Source organism: Dipteris shenzhenensis, chromosome 15 (assembly GCF_047967505.1).
Source record: "Dipteris shenzhenensis isolate YYH24624 ecotype China chromosome 15, Dip_SZ_1.0, whole genome shotgun sequence".
Classification (NCBI taxonomy): domain Eukaryota; kingdom Viridiplantae; phylum Streptophyta; class Polypodiopsida; order Gleicheniales; family Dipteridaceae; genus Dipteris; species Dipteris shenzhenensis.
Window position 1 is genome coordinate 55593606 of NC_141610.1, and position 17486 is coordinate 55611091.

Below are 17486 nucleotides of genomic sequence, written 5' to 3' on the forward strand. Positions count from 1 at the left end.
AGTATAAAGTGGTGAGAGCAGGTTTTCTTGCACGGTTTGCACAATGCAGGAGCCCTAATGAAGTATGGAAGGAGTTGTGCAAAATTCAGCGAAAGGATACTCAGGATGTGGATCAGTATCTGATAGAGTTTCGTAGACTGTGGAGTCTATGGTGTGAAGCTTTGATTCTTGAAGTACCCCCGCAGATGATAAAGAGAGACCGGTTTGTGGCTGGTCTGGAGCCTACCCTCCATCTGAAGGTGGAGCTGAAGAATATTGATAATTTTGAGGATGCAGTCAGAGTGGCCAGGGAGAAGGAATGGAAAGTTAAGAGACTGAGGCAGCTTGGCATGCAAGAGGAGCCTAAAACCCTAGTCAGCAGGCCAGAAATGATTAAGGCATATGCAGAGAGAGAGCCGGTGTCTGTTCCTGTGCAGGATGATTCCCTGAGAAAGGATTTGCATGAAGCTGTGGAGCTGATGAAAACATTCAGCCTAAATTGGATGGAGATTGCAGGAAGAAGTAGAGGTCAAAATAACAGCAGAAAGGCTATGGATGGAGGAGAAGGAAGTTCAGCTGGTGCAAGGAGAGTACCAGGTTATGTGATGAGCTATAGGCTGGAATTGGAAGAGGAACCTGAGGAGACAGTCACAGATGAAGAGAGAGATTTTTTGAGTGAGACAGAGGAAGAGAAGAAGAAGAAGAAGAATATATTATCGTCCTCTGAAGACCAAAACCGGCCTATGGGACCTGAGCAATACAATATCACAAGTACATGAAAGCATCTCATCAGAGGAAGAGAGTCAGTTGTCTTCATTGTTGAAGGAACCAGATGCATATAGAGTTGATGATGTAAGGGAGCTGGAGATCATTACAGTTAGTATGAATGGAGGCTTGTCAGTTGCTATGGAGGAGGGTATTGCTCAACCAATTCTGTGTGAGGTGGCAGAGGAGAGCCCGAGAGAAGGGGTTGCTGCCATAGATGGCAAAAATGTTGAGAGCCCATTAAATGCAGCTAAGGATAAGTCTGTGTATGTAGATGATGATCATGCTCCAGTGTTGAGTGGTGATGATGTGCCTATGATGGCTGAAAGCAATCAGTTTGTGGTTGACACTGTGATTGTGCATACCGATGAGGCTGAGATTTCAGGTTCAGCAAGTGGAGCTCTCATCTTCATTGCTAGTTTCACCTCTTTCTTCCTAATCATGTGTGACAGTGATGAAGCAGATGTGGCTATTACTGATAAAGTAAAAGACCTGCAGTTAAAACACTTAATTTGGGTGGGACCAGCAAGTGTTGATTGTGTGCATGCAAACTTTGATGTGGATGATGAGATTAAGATTCAGTGTTTACAGGATGACGATGATTCAGAGGATGAGATGGATTGCTTTCTTGATGATGCACTGGATGATATGTTAGCATTGATCTCTTCGAAAGAGAATGTAAACACCAGTATGCATGTTGAGCAGGATGGCAGTGATAGTGTGGTTGATGATTAGCTGGATGCTTTACTTGATGATACCCTTGTGGATTTTGCATGTGTGGTTGGCAATGACAAGAAAGAGTGTGCTGATATGTTTGATCTACAGGTGGATGTTGGGATATCTCAAGGTGTATGCCTCAGGCACACCTTATGTTTCTATGTGTGAGTGCTAGAGGCACAATTAGGTGCCCACAAGCACAGTTAGGTGGTGGAAAAGCCACATAGGATGATTGAGTGAATCTAGGAGCAGATTGAGGAGATGATTGTGGAGCTTTGAGGTCATCAGTGATGTCAGTGACCTTGTATGAGGTGCCTACTTAAGGACCTCTTTCTTCTTCATTCCATATGCAAGTATTCTGATTTTGTGTCAACTCTACTCTTTCCTTTCAGTGTTCCAACATGGTATCAGAGCCATTTGATCCTCCTTGAGCCCATTTTTGCCACATCATCATCATCATCTTCTTCTTCTTCTTCACCATCTTTCCCTCTTCTCCAAAAATTTTGCTTGAGCTTGTTCTCCTTCAATCCTCAACCATTTCCCACGCCCTTTCTGCTGGAGATCCCTCTGGTTAGGGCGAACTTTGGGCTGGAAGGAATCGACGAAATTCGCGGGCTGCTCGTCGCCATTGCAGAAAAGTCGTCGAAATCCTCTACTGCAAGTTCTCTGCACCTGCTCTGTCTTTTCTTAATTCCTTCCAGGGCAAGCTTCTCCATACCTAGAGCTACCTTGTGCTGAAATCTGAGCAGCAATGGCTGCATATTGAAGGAGAAAACAGAGAAAAACCAGTCGACTTTGTTCATGAAGGTGAAGGCGACCTGACGCATATTTTCGCCTCTTCTTCCCAGAGGATCTACTGTGGTATACCAGCTTTCTTTTGCCTCAGAAAGCCCTCTTTCTTTTGCTTTGAAGAGTGTGATATGAGCCCTCCAAGTTCAGCTCTCTAGTTTTGACAGTTTTGACATACTTTTGAAAATGATGCTACATAAAATGCTACTCTAGCATTTCTGGTCTTTTGAAGTTTTTAATAACTTCACTACAAGTGTTGCTTCAGCTTTGTTTTGACTTGCTAGACTTGGATGTGATTGGAAAGTGTTTATTTCATTCACTCCTATGAAGCATGCAAAAGTAGCATCATTGTTTGAAAACTAGTCACTACTATTTGCTACATCAAGTGGCTATACTTTGGAAGTATTTCAGTTCTTTTTGCCTTGTAAGAGAGATAGACACTGCCCAATATCTGGGTTAGACCCTCTCATGGCTACTTTATATAATCTTGAGAAGTTCTGCAGAGACAAAGCAAAGACAGAAAATGCAAATCTACTTACAGTGAATTTGCCTCCACAAGATGAGGCATCCCATGAAGATTATGCATTTTAAATCATCTCTATGTATGCTCCAGATCACTCTTTTTATGTCAAGGTACTCAGCCTGGATAGTCCTCCAAAATGAATGAAAATAAATTATTGTGTGTTGTGTGTTTTGTAAACACCTCTGGTCACCTTATGATGTAGGCCATGTGTATGTTTTGTTCCATGGTACCTCCTACAGACATTGGTGTGCATGTACATGTAGGGGAGATAACCATTGGAAGGTTTGTTTGTATCCCTTTCTGTTTACCTTACACCCAAGGAAACCCTTGCTAGCATGAGAACCTAGCCATAGATTTATCCTTGACCACCATGAGATGGCATGAGAAACTATGAGACTAGATGTATCCTTGACATAGCCTGAGGCATTTCCTTGAGGGGGGGTTTGTTGGGATATCTCAAGGTGTATGCCTCAGGCACACCTTATGTTTCTATGTGTGAGTGCTAGAGGCACAATTAGGTGCCCACAAGCACAGTTAGGTGGTGGAAAAGCCACATAGGATGATTGAGTGAATCTAGGAGCAGATTGAGGAGATGATTGTGGAGCTTTGAGGTCATCAGTGATGTCAGTGACCTTGTATGAGGTGCCTACTTAAGGACCTCTTTCTTCTTCATTCCATATGCAAGTATTCTGATTTTGTGTCAACTCTACTCTTTCCTTTCAGTGTTCCAACAGTGGAAAGGATCTTTGTTTGCTTCTCGATGATCTTGATAACTCATGTGATGGGTTAAGTTTTGCAGCTTTCAAGATTGAGGCAATAGGGTATGCTGAGAAGTCCCTAATCACAGATTATGAGCTGGTTGTGCCCGTGAGACCTGTGTGTGAGGTAGTGACCTCAAAAGATGTGGCTCATGTGAAACTGAGCAAGACTCATGATACAAGTGTGATGGCTAATAACCAGTGGAGTTGTGTAATGTCTTGGCAGGATAAGATATGGGATCCTAGAGGCTTAGTGAAGATGTGGGTACATGGAAAGAGCTGGTGGCTACATCAATTTGGTGTATTGTTGATTCCTTTTGATCCAGGGGGATGGTGGATTATGCATATCTGGCAGTGGAGGGTTCAAAGTTATCCTTTTCCGGGAGGAGGAATGTAGAGGCATAGAGTACAAGCTTGCTTTGTTTTTGATCCAGGTGGTTTGCTGATGTTTTTCTTTAGCTGCTGGACATGAATGTCACAGCAGAAGAGAAGGGGTTGCTAAAGGTGTGTGAAGATTTTTGAAAACCCCAAACTCAACTGTACATATGTACATGTGTGATGTTCAACTTGTGTGTGTGCTTGCTGGCATTCAATCAAATTTTGTGTAAGCAACTTCGAACACCTCATGGTATCTAGGGTCAAGATCGTGTTCATCATATGTGAATGGTCAGTGGGAAATTAGATGCTAAATGCAGGTGACATGCATTTGTGTGCACGTAGTCAATGGATTTGTGCTTAAGTGCCTTGGTGTATGAAATTGTGGGAATCCTTGGAGAGTGGTAAAAAGGCAAAGGTAAGGTAGCTAATGACAGGTGACGTGGCTATTTTGGAGAGGAGTATGCATGCAACATGCTACGCAAAAAGAAGGCAAGCTTCTAGTCGACGAGCTGGTAGGAAAATGGAGATGGCAGCTGGCAAGAGAATTCGAGAAGGATCGTGGGCTCGCAGAAGGGCCGACTTCAGGTAGAGCGGAGGGGCTGGAGGGTCGGAGACAAAAGGACGAAGGGGGCGGTTGCATCTCTTCCGGGAGAGCTGCAGACAACTGAGGAAGAGGGTGTCGCATATACGAAGGGGATCTCTCAGAGCAGGAGGGAGGTTGACGGTATCCTTTTTCGGTTGCTTTGCGAGCTGGGGGGAAGCTTTGAGTAGGAGTTATTGGAGGCAACTCGATTGCAGGAACTCCAGGAGTGAAGAGAGCGGGAGGTCGGTTGTTCTGTGAGCTCGCAGAGGAGCTGGGTGAGCGCAACCGTAGACTCGGCAACATGATGGTTGTTGAAAGGGGAGGTGGCCAAGATTGCGTAGAGAAGGAAAAGAGATTGGGGACCGTGGCTTTGGGGAGCCTCTCAGGTTGATATGTCGCTACTATATGATCGTGGTATATGATCGTGGGCTGGAGGCCTCTTAATTGAAGAGGTCATTGCACGAGATAGGAGCCTTGTATGCAAGGAAGGCTGTGGTGGTGAGTTTTGTAGAGGCAGGAGGACTGCGGGGGAGAGAACTTCTGGAGAGGTGACGCAATGATATAGGCTGGTAAGGATCTCAGGGTGGGGGGTTGTTTGTTCAACAAGCTGGGGTCGTGAATGTTCAGGCCTGGAGACAGATGAATGGAAGGGGAAGTACGTGGAGCTTGGGCTGGCAGGAGTATTCCATTAGGAGGACGGGAGCTAGGGTGACGGGTGTGGAGAGCTTTTGAGAGCAGTTGATGACGACTACGAGGCCATCGCGACTGTAGACCTTGGGCATCAGAGCGAGAGAGGCTTGTGGGTGCCAACCTATGATATGGAAGCTTAGCACACCTCAAACTTCCATGAATCCCTCTCGAAGCTAGTGGGTGGTAGATAGTGTTGCCAATAGGTGGTTGGCAATTCAGGATAAATGTGAAGGCAGGAAAAGAAGATGGAATACTGGCTGTGATGAACTCAAAGGATAGCAAGCTATTGTAGGAGAGCTTGGTTCACTTCAGACTCAAAGGATTTAGATGAGAGCTCATAGATAGCAAATGGCTTGTATATGAGATGGGTGAAGGCCTTAAGTGGTTGTGCATAGTGAATAATTGTAGTTGTGGAGTGCACTTGCAGAGATGAATTCATGTTTCATGTGTCACTGTGTGTATTCTGAGCTTGATCTCAGTCAGTAGGAGAGCTTGTGTTGATGCGTGTGGTCCACTGGGTTTTTTTAAGGTTGTCTGGCTTCCGGGAAAATGGAGCCAGTGTATGAATTGGATGAGTAGAGACATTGATGTTGAATGAATGCCTTTTGCCTTGTGATTGTGTTGTTCGGGTTGTTTTAAACGCGGATGAGGGTGGCTGTGCAGGCGGGTTAGGCTCTACTATTTTTGTCCATCCAATGGACCCAATCGTCATACCATGCACATGGGAGAATTCCAGTCTGGCTTTCTGAGGATCGAGGCATTGCTTGCAAGATTGGAATGCTTTGCTTCAGGATTCGGTCCATTCAAATTTCATATTTGCTCTTGTTGATTGATGAAGCGGTTCGGCTACTCCTGCGAACTTTTGGATGAAGCATCCATAGAAGCTAAGGAAACCCACAAATGAGCGTACTTGTTTGACGTTTGCCTCCATCTTTTTTTTTTCCCCCCCAAAAAAGAGACTTCTATGAAGTAAGAAAGAAACCCGCTAGAGCAAGCTCTGTGCGGAAATACACCATGCTAAGCATGTAATAAAAAACACCTCAGAGGAATGAGGTAGAAAGAAACCAAGGCTGACGCTGAAAATGCCATCTCAACCCTGTAGAAGTCTCGGCAAAGAAGGGAGAGTCTCTCCAATCTCTGAGAAAAGTAACTCTCCTGGAGGAGGCTGCTCGAGATGATCCCTGCATGGTCGCCCAAATGGCCATCAGAGTGTGTATCGTATCTGTCCAAGTACTGGCCAAGATCTGAGAAGGGTGAACCTGAGAACCCTCCAAAGCCTCAGTGCATCTGCCTCTCCAAATGTGCCATGCTGCAATGCTAGCTAGGATCTCCCATGGAGAGTCAACCGAGGAGTGAGCAGCCCTGAAAAGAGTGGCCGGAACATCCTCTAGAGAGCACGACTCCACAAGGTGTCGTCGGATGTGAAGAGCCCAAGGTAGGCGAACAAAAGTGCTGAAAAGTCTTGCAATCCCCTTCCCTATGATTCTCACCTGTCTGCAATCCCATAGGCAGTGCTGTATTGTCTCCAAAGCAGAAAGGCAGCGAGGGCAAGAAGGGTCAGCTCCGAACCTGGACCTCCAATGGTTCACTGCTATCCCACCATGAATAGAAAGCCAAAAGAAGAGAGTGATTTTTCTATTCCGGTGGCATTTCTAGAGTCTCTGCCCAAAAAATTTCTGCAAGTCAGCAGGAATCTGAAAGTTCTCCCAATGATGAGCTTTGGTGGGCCTTCAACCCCTACAGCTGCGCTGGAATTTCTTGGCATTACTGACCGTGTAACGAAAGAAGGGAATGCCCTTCTCTCGGTGCCCTTCATCTATCCATTCCCATTCCCCAGGGTCCCACTGCAAAAACTTCATTGGGACACCTCCATAGAGCCACAGCCTCCATGAGCCAAGGGCGAGGAGAAGCGGGTCAGGATCCAAGTACCACTGAGAAAGAGAGCCATGCTCCATGAAGCCCACTATCCTAACTGGCTGAAACGGTACCTCCAACAAGATATCGTCTGTGGATCTGGACAGCCTGCCCCTCGAAGAAACATCAAATACTAAGGCATCCTCATGTGGGTCAAGAAAAGCAATCACCTGTAAAGGAACTCCCAATTTGAAAAATGCCCCCATCTAGGTGGAGCAAGTAATAGGCATGTCATCTGTGTCCACCCAATCCAAGGGCAAGGTTGCATCAATTTGTTGGACTCTCCCTGCACTCCCTCTAAGATTAAGAACCATCTAGGCCTGTTGGTCTGCAGGAAGCTTCCTGAAGGCTTTCCATGCTCCCACTGTAGATGCAGGGCCCCTCTCCCATCTTGGCCACTGCATGTAAGGAGAAGCTCCAAGTGGTTTGCCAAGCTCATCCAAAATCCTGTCATTCCACATGATAGGCTGCCTTTCAATCTCTTCACGGGTGGATGGGGGAATCCTGCGAAGAGTACTCCCGAAGCTGGCCCATGCTTTCAGGATAGCAACCATAAGAGGGGAAGAGGGAGACCTGAGGTGGGCTGTGGTGAAAACCCATCTAGTACTGTGTGTCCAATCCTCTCCTGAAGTGGGCAGGCGAGACCGTATGCATCTGCTGATAAAAAAATCCTTCCAAGGCTCTTGCCTTGGCATAAGCCCTCTCACAACGAACTTGCAGAGTAAAGCTCTACACTGTAGATCTGGGTCGATGATATTCAAACCCCCTTCTCTTGTAGGAAGAATCAAGGTCTTCCAAGCCACCCTGGCTATAACATCAGTTCTGCCATCTAGACCACTCCATAAAAAGTTTCGTACAGGCCTCTTAAGCTGAGTGATACAATCCCTAGAGTGGCACCAACAAGAGCATACAAACCATGCTGTGGCTAGAAGAACCTGGTTAACCACCACCACCCTGGAGGCCGAGTCAAGTTTGGCTGAGCTCCAAAAGGAGCTTTCTTCTAATGCTTTCCAACACCGGAGCAAACTGTTGTGAAGGAGAGATGCCCACCCCAACCTGGCAGCCCAAATATCTGACGGAGACGCCCCTCTGTACCCAAGTGAAGCCAATATCATTACCCCAATCCGGGGTGCCATCCTCGCAAATCCAAAAACCACTGGATTTATGCCAATTAATGTGTGCACCTGCAGCCGTGCAAAACAAATCCAAGGCTGTCCGGAAGGAAGTGAGTGTCCTGAGGGAGGCATCTAAAAAAACAGCCGTGTCATCTGCCAACTCACTATCCAGAAGCTCTTCTTCCCGGCGGATAGAAAGCCTCAACCCATAAATATCAGCTTGAGATCTAATGTAGATACTCATAGCTTCCACCACAATTAGAAAAAGAAACGGGGCAAGAGGACATCCCTGGCAGACGGATCTGGAAATCTGAAACCTGTCCCCTCTTACCCCCCAATGAGCAACTAGCTATGGGCTGATCTGTAGAGAGAGGATACTCCTCTAATCCATGTATCTGAAAAACCAAAGCGATATAGAGTACCCTCTAAAAAATCCCAGTCTACTTTGTCATAAGCTTTCTCAAAGTCCAAGAGTAGAATGGCCAATCTCTGGTGAATCTGCATGGCCCATTCTGAGGCCTCCCAAAATGAGAAAATATAATCAAAAATACTTCTGCCATGCACAAACCCTGTCTGTGTGTCATGAATCAAATCTGGAAGAAAAACCTATAGCCGTAGACTAATGGCTTTCGCCAGAATATTGTAAAAAGTGCCCAATAGAGTGATGAGTCTCCATTGAAACACAAGATTCCTATTAACCCCCTTTGGGATGAGATGAATGAGACCATCTGTAAGTGAGTCCGGCATCTCACCAGAGTCCCACACGCCCTGCAGGGCTGATGTAATGTGATCACCAATCTGCTCCCAAAAAGTAATAAAAAAGGAGGGGGTAAGTCCATCTGAACCTGGGCACTTACCCTTGTGAAGGGCAAGTAATGCAGTCTTGAATTCTGCATTGGTGAAAGGTGCATCCAGAGAAACATACATCTCATCCTTCACCAATACAGGGATACACTGCCAAATAACCTCTCTGGCATCATCAATGGCCTAGATCTGCAGTAAGAAGGGATGCAAAAAAATCTGAAGCTACACGCATGACAGCATTAGGATCTGATTGTAACACCCCGTCTGAGTCAACAAGCTGCGAAACACTATCTCTACTATGTCTGGGCCCATGAGTAGAGAAAAAGTGTTTGTTGAACCTGTCACCCATCTGAATCCAAAAGGATTCCTGTGCATGAAAGGCATATTCCACTCTTTGATCCAACAATGCTTGCAAATGAGCCCTTGCTGCAGCAAGGCGCTCCTGAATCCAAGCATCTGTGGGCCTCTTCTGCTCTTCCCTCTGAAGGAACGCTAACTGCTGGCGTATACCAATCTCACATCTGAGAATCTCACGTCTCCTAGAATCAGCGGCTGTATGATAATAGTCACTAATTCCGGATAAGGCTGCAGCTACTTGAGATGGGTGGACAGCTCCACCCTGTATGTAAGAAACCCAAATCTGTAAAATATCCTCCATGAGGCTCTCCTCTGCATAAAAAGCATCTGGAATCCTGACACTGGCAGAGCGTCCTCTCCGATGAGGCTCAAGAATCTACAACACCACTGGAAAATGATCTGAGGTGGAAACCCCAGTAGAAATGCATGTCAATCCGTGCATGAATGGGCATGTGTATTCTCCTGTTCGACCAAGAGTACATGAGTGATTGTGGCATAATATGAAAGGCATCATCCAACCAAGTGTCCCTGCCACTGAACTGAAAGAGGAAGGCATCCCAGGCTGCCTTTCCAAAGAATGAATTCCACCCTGTTTGCCTCCCTTTTTGTCTGAAGGCAACTCAACCATGTTGAAGTCGCCACCAATGATCCAAGAATCTGCAATGGGGGCCCAAGAGAGTAACTCCTTCCAAAAGGAGATCCGCTCCCCTCTGTTGTTGGGAGCATAAAGATTGAGAAGACCAATCTTACGCCCTCCAATCAAAATAATGATCCATTGAGCTCTAGAAGGGGAGATAATACCATGACCAGCAACCAAGGGGAGAATAGAAAGAGAGACCGAAATGCAAGTACCTTCCCTTGTGCCCATAGCAGGCGACCAGAAGGTATGTCCTGAAAGCAGTTTGTGAGACTTAGAGCAATCACTGGCATCTAGCTTGTGTTCCTGGATAAAAAGGATATCAATAGCACCTCCAGTGATGCCTGGATGAAGCTGGTTCCGGATCAGCTGCCTACAGCGACGGTGTGAAACTCCGCCTAGGCCCTATATGTTCCAGCTGACTATCCTCATTGACAGGAGGATGCTGGATGGAAAGGCTTACCCGACCTAGTAGAGAAGACCGGCTTCCCCTGGGCCGAAACACTCCTGCTGAGGACAGGAAACTCAACAGGTGAAAGGATCACCACACCTGCTGAAAGGAAAGCCCTGTCAGAAGGAATCCCAATGACCGGGACCCCTAAGGTGGAGGGCACAAACTCCTCATCATCCATGAAAGTCACCGAATCTGCCAGTGCCGAAAAAGAATTCCTGATAAGCAAGTCTGGCCGAGGAGTGCGAAGAAGACCTGCACTCGTGGAAGATGGAGGAGAAGGACCTGCCAGGCCTCTATCAGCAGAACTAGAGTTGGGGGTTGAGGAGGCCTGTGGCTGAGGTGAAGAGGAATCAGGAGCCCTCATCTGCGCGTGCACTTTCTCGGTTGTCCTGATTGTGGCAGGAATAGTCTGTGGGAAAGAAGTACCTGTAGCCCCCTCGTGGTCAGAAACCAAGGGGTCAGAAACCAAAGTGACTGGGGCTGGTGGATCTAAAGGCCCCTCCTGATGTGGAACTGTAGTGTCTGGGGCTGCAGCAACATCCACCTATGGAGTCTAGAAGGCGTATGTCTAAATAGGATTAAAAGTTCTCCTCTTGAGGTAAGGGAGCCGCTCTAATAGCTCTCCATCGTGGTACTGGGTGTGCTGCGGGCATTGGGCGCCCTCCTGTTCCTGGTCGTCCTGGGGTGCACGAAGCAAGGTGCCCTGTTGCTCTTGGTGGTCCTGGAGTGCGTGGTATAGGGTGCTGGGGAGGTGCAGCCGTGGTAGTATGTGAAGGAGCCGCACCAGAAGACCTCTTGGGTCTTTTTCTCTTCCTTGGGCAGTCTCTAGCAAAGTGCCCAAGGGTCCTGCAAATCCTGCACTGGTCCTGTCTACCTGAAATCTCGACTCTCTGTCGAAAGAGAGAGCCGTCTGGACGTTGAAGCATAATGTGGTCATCTGAGATGTTAGGGTCAGAGACAATGACCCTAACACGAGGCACCCCGTCTGCACTGACTGCCTTTGCCGAGGAAGAAGGCATGCCAGGAAGGGAGGGGATCTCAGTGACCACTCCGAATGTGACTCCGATAGTGGCAAGTAGTCGATGGTAGACCTGAGGAAGACCAGGAAATCTAATGAACAGTGATGTGACCTGCCTGTCCTTCTTGACCGGATCGAAGCCCAAGGTGTAGGGTAAAAGAAAGATCCTCCTCGAGCCCAAAGCCAGGGGATTAGCTTTGAGAACAAGGGCTGTGGACTCGTGGGAGTCGAAAACCACTTGGAAGAATCCACATCCCAAAAGTCGAATATCCCTGAGGTGTGGGGCGAGGTCTCCCGGTAACGCCGCCAGCATCTAGTCTCTAGCCTGTGATCTGGAAGGGTGTGACCCAAAGATGCGGGCGAAAAGTGATGTGGAGCCCTCTAATTCCACATCTTTCTTGAGCTGCTGCAACTCGTCTTCTGAAAAAATGACGGTTCTCGCGGCTGGTGGAGGTAGACGGAGATTGGCTGAATGGGGATCCATTCGCCAATCGATGTGAAAAGGCCGATTCCAACACTGAAAAAGCTCCGTCCGTGAAACTACTGCCCAGGACGCCCTGAACGCAGGCGCAGGAAGAAGGAGAAAGAAAGAAAGAAAGAAAGAAACTATTATTATCGTCCTTTGGGGGCCTGAAATTGACCCATGGGACCCAATGGAATGTTACAAAAAGTCTCCTTTGAAGAAGGGTGGAGTGGACAGCTAGCATGTTGCTACCTGTGTAATACATTGGTCACGGTATGCAAGGACCTTGGTAATGTAATTGCCCAAGGCTGCGAGGTGAGGGTGGGAAAGCAAGCTCTCCAAACTGTTGTGATGCTGCGTGACATTGCTGAAATCTTCTCTTAGATGCTCATATCGCGGACATGTCAAAAGAACATGTGCCTCATTTTCCACTTCATCTAAGTTGCATAGTTGGCAAAGTCTTTGTTCCCTTGATACTCCTTCCCATGCTTTTTTCTCCACTTCTAGGGAGTGTGATCGAGTTCGGATGATTGCGATGCTTCTTCTTGCCCTGAGAGAGATAGGTGTGCATATATATTTGTGTGCTTTGTTCTCTTTCTGAGAGTATGTGGTCCAATAGTTGGGGTTGATATTCTCACAATAATATTCATATTTGGTCCTTTTCTTCGCTGATTGCCATTTCCTGTGTAGTGCTTCTAAAAGGGCTGTAGAAAATGTCCTTTTCTCCTCTTCCCTTGGCATTGCATCTAGGTAAGAAGCAACTTCCCATCTTTGGAACCAGCCTTTAATGTCATACCCCCATCCAGATGATAGCATCTTGCTCTTGTTTGTTTTTTGAGGTCTCTTGCTTGCCTCCCATGCTCTCTTTGGTAGCCTATGTGCTTGCATATCTTGAATCCTCTTTATATATTTGAAGACTCTTTCCACTGCTCTCAGCTCAATGGGTCTGCAACCAGTTTCAAGAAGCATGATTGAGTATGGTGTGGTGGACTTAATTCCTGAATGCCTTTTGAGAAATGACTTCTGCAATTTCTCAATGTCATTCCATTTTGATGCTGAAATGCTGCCTCCCCATACCTCCACACCGTAAAGCAATGTTTGAATGACATACACATCAAATAGCACACGCCTAATATCCCATCTTGTGGTGTCATTGTTTCTGCAGTCATTTTCAAAGCGGTAGTACTTACCCCATCCTGCATCAATCCTCCTCTGAACACAATCTCCCCATCTATGGTTAGATGGTACATCTATCCCCAAGTATTTGAAAGTTTGAAAGTATGGTTAGAAAGAGAGGGTAGGAGAGAGGGGAAGGGAAGGAGAGGATAGACTGAAGGGGGAGACGGAGGTAGGCTGAGGGGGAGCTGTGGGGAGCTCAGTTAGGAAGGAAGGGGGCGGGGAGGGAGAGGAAGGAGGTTTTTTTTTTAATACTCTTTTTTTTTTTTTAAAAGGGGGGGGGGGGGGGCCTCCTTGGGGGGGAGAGCAGCGGGGGGGGGGAGAGGGAGGGGGAGGGAGGGGGCCGGGGGAGGAGAAGGGGGCGGGGGGGCTGGCGGGGGAGAGGGAGGGCGGAGGAGAAGGGGGCTACGGGGAGGGGGGAGGGGGAGAGCAGCGAGGGGGGGAGAGGGAGGGCGAGGGAGGGGGGCGGGGGAGGAACGGGAGCTGGGGGGCTGGCAGGGGAGAGGGAGGGCGGAGGAGAAGGGGGCAGCGAGGAGGGGGGCAGCGGGGGGGGGAGAGGGATGATGGGGGAGGAGAAGGGGGGCGGGGGGGCTGACGGGTGGGGGAGAGGTAGGGCGGGGAGGGAGAGGTAGGGGCAGCAGGGAGGGAGAGGTAGGGGGCAGCGGGGGGGGGAGAGGGAGGGCGGGGAGGAGGAAGGGGAGAGGGAGGGTGAGGGAGGAGGGAGAGGGGGCTGGCGAGAGGGGAGGGAGAGGAGGAGCAGCGAGGGGGGGAGAGGGGGGGCAGCGAGGGAGAGGGAGGGAGAGGGGGCTGGCTGAGAAAGGAAGAGGGAGAGGGGGCTGGCTGAGAGAGGGAGAAGGGGGGGGCAGTAGCTCACGGGGAGGAGCAGCAGCTCATCGTTTTCTGTGACAGCTCTTGCCTCCATCTTTTGAATGGCATCCATCTTGGAGCTTTCGGTCATGATGCCTTTGCTGAAAATTGTGTGTCCCTATTGGAATATGAAGCCAAAGTGAGTCAAAAATGTGTGTTCTAGGTGGTCTAGGTGGTGTTTTATAGTCTAGTGATCCTAGACGTGCCATGTGTCATATTCAACATCAAGCTATCAATACATTGTGAGTATTTTGGTTATTGCCTTGCACTTGTACTTTCTTTCCTTTCCATTCTGCGTTTCATTATGCTTTCCATATTTCCATTCCGTTCCTAGCTAGCTTCCATGTCTCTTCATATGGTATCAGAGCCTTCCTTCCTAGCCCTTCCCTTCCTCCTTGCTTCTCCATTAGGTAGAGGGTGGCCGGAAAGAGAAGCTGCCCTCTCTTCTCTTGGAGGAGCTCCCCTTCCCTACTCCTCTCCATTGAAGGCTTCATCAACATTGGGATTCTCCTCCAATGTTGTCTTCTCCAACTTGAGCTTCTGCCACCTCTCTTCCCTTTCCTTGGTGAGCTCTTCTCCTTCCTTTAGCTACAAAGATGTCCTGGCGGAGGAGATGGCGGAAGGGGCCAGGGAGTGGGCAGAAGAGACGACGAGGGGGGGAGGAGTATGAGGGCGGGGGGAGGCGGAGTAGGCTATGGAAGGGAGGAGATGGCGGGACAGTGAGACAGCCAGGGGCAACGGCGGCAACAGCTTGGGCTCCTCCTATAACATTGGTATTCTATTCACCTGTTGCATACATATTTACCAAACCACTTGGTAAAAGTCTAGTCGCATTCTGACCTCCAACACTTTCTTCTCACTATGACTATTAGAGTTGACCATGTGCATTCTGACTTTTTTAAATGCACTTCTTTTGAGCCATTTGGGTAGTTTTCACAGTAGCTGTATAGTTTTCATGCAAAGGAGAAGGGAATGCAAGTGGAAAGTGGACTACAGGGTATACAAGAAGTCTTAGAGAGGCTAAAAAGCACTAAAATGCAAGATAAGCCTACAAAAGGGAGCAAGACGAAATTGAACAAGATTAAGTACACGGAAGGTTTTTGTAGCAAGAGGGACAGGACCCTCTTGATAAAAACCATCATCTTGATTTAAGCTTATTAACTACCATCTTCTAGACTTCGTTTCTAGAAACATCAAGAAATGCATAATCTGATTTTCATCAATGCATATTATAACAAAAGAGCACGATGTAATTGTAAATTGCTCTAACCTTGGTATTGTAGCTATCAAGGCAAAGACCTTGCGCAAGGTTACCATGTGCAAAAGGTACATGATACCCTCCATCTAAATAATTGTCACAGAAGACCTGATGATAGCAACCAAGAAAATTAGTAAACAACGCTATCCAAAATTGAAAGTTCCTTTGCACGACATCTGTCAAGCGCCAACCACAATCAAACAAAGAAATACTTTTCTTTCTTATAAACATGGATTCCTCACCCAAAAAGAAATTTAATATATTCGAATCATTATAATAATTCTATAAAGGCGAGGCGTGTTTGTCAGAGGATTGCACTACTAGGTGGCATCGATATGCATAGAAACAAGGACACATATTTGGATTGGATGGAATTTTAAATAGTTATTTATGAAAAGCTTGAAGGTTGTGAAATAAATGCATTTGGTTATATTCAAGGCTAGATACATTTTATTTAAAAGTTGTGTAGTCGAACTTTGGATTCATCAAATGGTATTATAGAGTATCTAACTAAAAGGTTTATCTATTACTCCTTGTACCTACACTTTTGTGAAACATTTGGAAATCTTGCATTTTGATGTGTTCCCAATGAGTTGAAAGGCTTCATATTTGTTCTAGATGTTTGGAAACATCAAAAGGATCCCCCTCTTTTTCACATACACATGTATGCTTTTCATGTTCTTTGCATGAATTATGCATTATGCAATATGTGTAGAAAGATACTTGATAGTTAGCCATATAATTTTAGATATTAATAGAACTATTTTTTACCATATAATATGCCACATGTTTGTAACTTCTCCCAAGAAATAAAGAGAAATCTTTAAGATTGACTTCGGTCAAAGAAAGTCGATCTCGGCTAGCTAGAACAAGTTTTATTTTCCTTTGTGTTGCATTGGTCAAAGAATACTGTGGGGCCGCCCAAAAGGGACTAAGATTCGTCCAAGAATTACAATGCATGCATTTGAGTTATAGTATTGGATATTGTTTGTGCAAGGTGCAAAACTTTAGAGAGTACTAAATTCCCCACTTTTTAAAGGGGGAAAGCACAAGACAAGTGGCGTCCAATGGGGACGAGCATTTTTTGAGCGAAATCTTCCGAGCGTCCGAGCGAAGGAAAAAAAAAGCTTCCAACTATGCATAAATATGGCAAAAATCGATCAGAAGAAAACATAGTTTCACTTAGAAATATGAAAAGTATTATAGCAATGCCTATTTTATACAAAAATCTTTAGGTGAATCTGTAGGAATGGTGAGAGCATAATGGGATGGCTTTTGAAGAAACCCACATGTAGAGTAGACTTCTCTATGAAAATTCCCTTATGATCCTTCTTACAACTTTTACTTAATAGGGGGTGACATTGAAAACCCTCTCTCAACCTATCTTCATGAAAGAGTTTCTTCAAAGAAAAGTCATTGAAGCAAGCCATCCAGGTAGTTTCGCCAGCGAAACCCCTTTGAAGCAAGTCTCCCAAGGTAGTTTCGCTGGCGAAACTACCTTGGACAGCACTTTTAAAAGTGACATAACTTTCATATCCAATGTCCAAATATAGTCATTCAACCACTCAAATTGATCGGAACACCCCATTTGAGCACATCTATGAAGTTATATTTTGGAAAATCTTTCATATATAGTATTAAATATTACATGTATTTTATGAGAGTGATATATAAACCCAAGTTAATACTTATTTATAGTAATTTAAACTTCTTTAGAAACATGTCCATAAATATGCTATAAAAACACTAAAAAGATATTGCCATATGATATAAATGTGTTAATAAGTAATTATATATGCATAGTATTATTACATTGAGAGTGATTATGAGGAATGTTTCTTAAAGGAATCAACACTTTTTTAAGGTAATAACAGGGGTACAAAGGGATGTCTCTAAATAAGAAAATTATGTTGTGTAAAAATGAATGAGTGACTAGTCTGTATATTTTTATGATAAAGGGATCTAGTTCTAGTGAAAATAAAAGTATAAAAACCATGTTTCCTAAAGAAAAACATTTTTAAAAATCTCTTGAAAAACACGCTCGGATAAACCTGCTCATAGGTTTTTGCTCGTAAAATTGACGCATCCCCGTCCAATTAATGAAGGGGCCACTTGAGCTAAAAGCATTAAAGGTTCCCCACTCAATGGAGAAAATCATCTGCTTTTGGGGAAAGCCCAAGATTTTGGAGAAAGCTCGACTTTCTAGAAAGAAAGAAAGTTTATTAAAGTCTTTGGAAGACC

General features: G+C 46.0%; 1 protein-coding gene across 4 annotated transcripts in view; it reads right to left on the reverse strand.

The window, feature by feature from the left end:
* LOC147894017 (choline monooxygenase, putative (CMO-like)) overlaps positions 1–17486 on the reverse strand; it is a 192885-nt gene that overhangs the window by 58308 nt on the left and 117091 nt on the right. For all 4 annotated transcript variants that reach the window (XM_087386195.1, XM_087386192.1, XM_087386194.1 and 1 more), the window contains one exon: positions 15258–15353. In XM_087386195.1, the coding sequence (XP_087242321.1) occupies positions 15258–15353 (96 nt within the window). The remainder of the gene's footprint in view (positions 1–15257; positions 15354–17486) is intronic.